The sequence below is a fragment of the Scleropages formosus genome, chromosome 21 (assembly GCF_900964775.1).
Source record: "Scleropages formosus chromosome 21, fSclFor1.1, whole genome shotgun sequence".
Taxonomy (NCBI): domain Eukaryota; kingdom Metazoa; phylum Chordata; class Actinopteri; order Osteoglossiformes; family Osteoglossidae; genus Scleropages; species Scleropages formosus.
In genome coordinates this window covers 10,354,850-10,358,098 of record NC_041826.1, presented here as the reverse complement: position 1 = coordinate 10,358,098, position 3,249 = coordinate 10,354,850, and the positions used below count along the sequence as shown (strand labels likewise).

The 3,249-nt window shown below is 43.6% G+C and overlaps 1 protein-coding gene across 1 annotated transcript; it reads right to left on the bottom strand.

The window, feature by feature from the left end:
* Positions 1-886: 886 nt before the first annotated feature.
* Positions 887-2,960, bottom strand: tmem223 (transmembrane protein 223). The gene is made up of 2 exons (XM_018728982.2): positions 2,352-2,960; positions 887-1,586 (listed from the first exon to the last, which is right to left on the bottom strand). Exons 1-2 carry the CDS (start codon positions 2,812-2,814, stop codon positions 1,288-1,290), a joined length of 762 nt encoding a protein of 253 aa, XP_018584498.1. The 5' UTR covers positions 2,815-2,960; the 3' UTR covers positions 887-1,287.
* Positions 2,961-3,249: the final 289 nt, after the last annotated feature.

Sequence of the window (3,249 nt, the reverse complement as noted above, 5' to 3'; positions counted from 1 at the left end):
TTATTGGCTCAGGAAAAGTAAAATAGAGCATTCATAACTGAACCTTGTTTGGGAGTTTGGCCTCTAAATCATTTCCTAACTGAGAAAATTTCAACTTCTCATATTCATAATCAAGCTTTAGCCAAATTTTTCTTTTTTGTTGAAACAATGACTTGTACTAATCTACTGAATACTGGGACACAAGAAACACCTGCAGAACCTGTGGCTTGCATGGCTCATGACTGGACAGCCCTGTTTTAAGTAAAAATCCATTTATTCACACACACACACACACACACACACACACACACACACACACACAGCCTCTAACAATTCATCTTTCCAAGTTTCTTGACAGTTATCAGTTTAGATACAAGATCCACCACTCCATAGTCATGGTTGTGGCTCCAATGTGGTGAACGGGCTTCGTCTCCCTCCAAACAGCTGAATCCCTGTCAGCATACAAGAAGAGCCTCAAAACAACTGTTTCAGACCCATTTATCTATTAATCTCCTGTCTGCTCCAAAACCTTCACTAGTCATCCATTTTTAAAAACTTGGTCCTTTTCAATTCATATTACAGCTTTGCTGGTTAAACAGTAGTATTGGACAGTACAACAGTACAGTTCAGCAGTGACTGTACTTTGTGAATTTGTGTGTCGCCATCTGTATTTCCCAGCTGTTGGTAAACGCACTTTTGTTTACTCTCAGTTATAGGTCACCTCAAAGAAAAGCATCTGCCAAATAAAAACAAAAAAAAAAAAACACATCCACCTATCCATCATCAGTAACTACTTGTTGAGTGCTAGGGCATGAAGCAGAGTGCATCCTTGGGTGACATCCCACACACACACACACACACACACACACACACAGCAATTTAGAGTCTCAACAGTCTGTGGGAGGAAACCCATGTGAATAGCACACAAACGCCACACAGACTGAACCCATTTCAAACCCACAGCCCAACTGTGCAGCAACAGCATTATATAGTGCATTACCATACAATCCCTAACTGTGCCTTTCTAAACTGTAAACCATCCATAAAAGTCTGTGCTCCCATTTTGCAGTTCTTTAGTTAACCGTTTGTACATTTAGTTTCTGTATGCAGTAAATATTCTCAGTGTGAAACTCAAGCTCATGAAATATCAGGATGACAGGACAGTTCTGCTTATGTCATATTAAGGGGTGTACTTTTATTTTCACTTTGCAGTGAAGCGCATTTGAAACTTTTAGCGTAGGGTAAATTCCAGTCCCCCAAACTGAGTCATCACCTTTCCGGACCATTTCTGTAGATTATTTCCACACCTCAGAGCGGTCTGTAGGCCCCCACAGTGATGTCAAACAGTTTAGGATTGTTCAGCTTCCCCTCCTTGTCCAACAGGAAGTACAGTCTGTGACCTTTGACCCGAAGGGGGATGAAAGAAGGAGACTCCAGCCTGTGGGCATGGCACGCTACATGTGTCAGGGGCAACTTGATTCGACGGGCCTTGTCAGTTCCCAGGGGTGACTGCATCGTCAGGGTAACTGTGGTACCTCCCTGGTGTAAAATCACCCGGCTGACAGAGCGACGGCAGAACAGGACCCCAAATCCAACAATGGCTGCTCCTAAGACAGAAAGAAAAAGAATACTCCTAATCAGTAGTGTTTTACTTCACTCTATAAACCTACAAACAGTGAGGTTAATTGAGGGTCTCATTGTGCCACAGAAGCATGTTTGGATCTCATATTCAAGCCCCAGGAAGTTTCCTCCTGTTACACTGCGAAACTTATCTTGAATACATTGAAGATTCAAAAAAGTATCAATGTAAGAAAAAACCATAAAAAGCAGTAATGCCTAGTAATGTAAACACATTACCTTGAAGGATTCATATATATATATAAAAAGAGGCACTAATATGCATTAACAATAATTTGAAATGTCTCCTTCTCATTAATAAGCACGTTGATAATAATTAGAGGCTAAATGTTTCATACTACTTTCACACTACTCATTTGGTGTCAATGAGTATTCCAGTCATACCATTATTATAACAGTTTTGGTTAACGACACTTAACCAGAAGGCATGTTAAATGCTATTATAATGTAACTTAAGTGGAGTACTTAATTCTGCCATCCATTAGTACCCTTGAGCAAGGCACTTACACTGAATTGATACAGTAAAAATACAATGACACTTAACCAGAATACATATTTACAAAGTTAGTAAGTACTCAAGAAGATAATAAGTATCATTATTATAACTTATAATAAATATGTACTCTATTAAGCACCATTACAGTAACAGTTGGAGTTTCACAGTACGACTGATGATGATGATGATGATTATGAGGAGGAGGAGAAGAGTCTAGAGGAGAGGACCACTCACTCACCCACAGCCAGGCAGCCCACGGTGAAGCCGTACCTCCACGCGCTGGACCCCAGAGACACTCCGAAGACCGACACGCCTCTTTCCCCGGCGGACGCGCCCCGCCGCCGGTCGCGCAGCTCCGTGTAGGCGAAGTGGGCCAGGTAGGTCCAGAAGAGGAGCTGTCCACCGCAGAAGCCCGACAGCAGGCGGAAGAAGGCGGTGCGGTCGTGCTCGAACAGAACCACGTCCCGCGACACGGCCGAGTGCACCCGGCGGCGACACGCGGCTCCGGAGCGGAGTACGTGGCCTCCCCGGGACGAGGCGTTGCACTGCCTCCAACTATGAATGCCCGCGGTCCTCAGCGGAGCCCAATTCGAGAGCCCGGCGGCGGCGGGCGCGAGTCTCACGAAGCTTCTAGTGGTGGCTAAGGCTAAGGCTAAGGGTCGACATGCTGACACGGTGAAAAACACGTAGAGACCCCCCATGGCATGTTACTCCACTTCGCTTGTCTTCTTTATGTTTTTATTATGTCCCTCTGGCCCACTGCGTGTTTTTGCAAGAAAATCTGGATAAAGTTAAAGCTAGACAAGGAATTTTGACTCCAGACATACCTCCATGACCACTACGGACAACCAGCAGGTCCAAAAAGGGCGAAGCGTTCGCGTTTTACTTAAGGTTTGGGTTTAGTTAGGACATATGCCATGGTTATGCAGGCTATTGGGATTCGGTTTAGAATTTCTTATTTATCGTTAGAGTTTAGCTTTAGCTGAGGTTATGATATAGTTTTGGTTAGCAATAGAATAGGTTTTATGTGGGCTTCTTTTATATGCACTATACTGTTGAATTGTAGTCAGCCCCATATTCGCGGATATTTGATTATTCGCGAGCTGGTCTTCAATACTTAAATGGAATTTTTTTGG

Excerpts from the sequence above, each read along its gene's own strand:
- tmem223 (XM_018728982.2), bottom strand. The coding sequence starts at position 2,814 with ATGGGGGGTCTCTACGTGTTTTTCACCGTGTCAGCATGTCGACCCTTA. Across the intron at positions 1,587-2,351 it reads CGTGGGCTGCCTGGCTGTGG|GAGCAGCCATTGTTGGATTT; the intron begins GTGAGTGAGTGG and ends TTTCTGTCTTAG.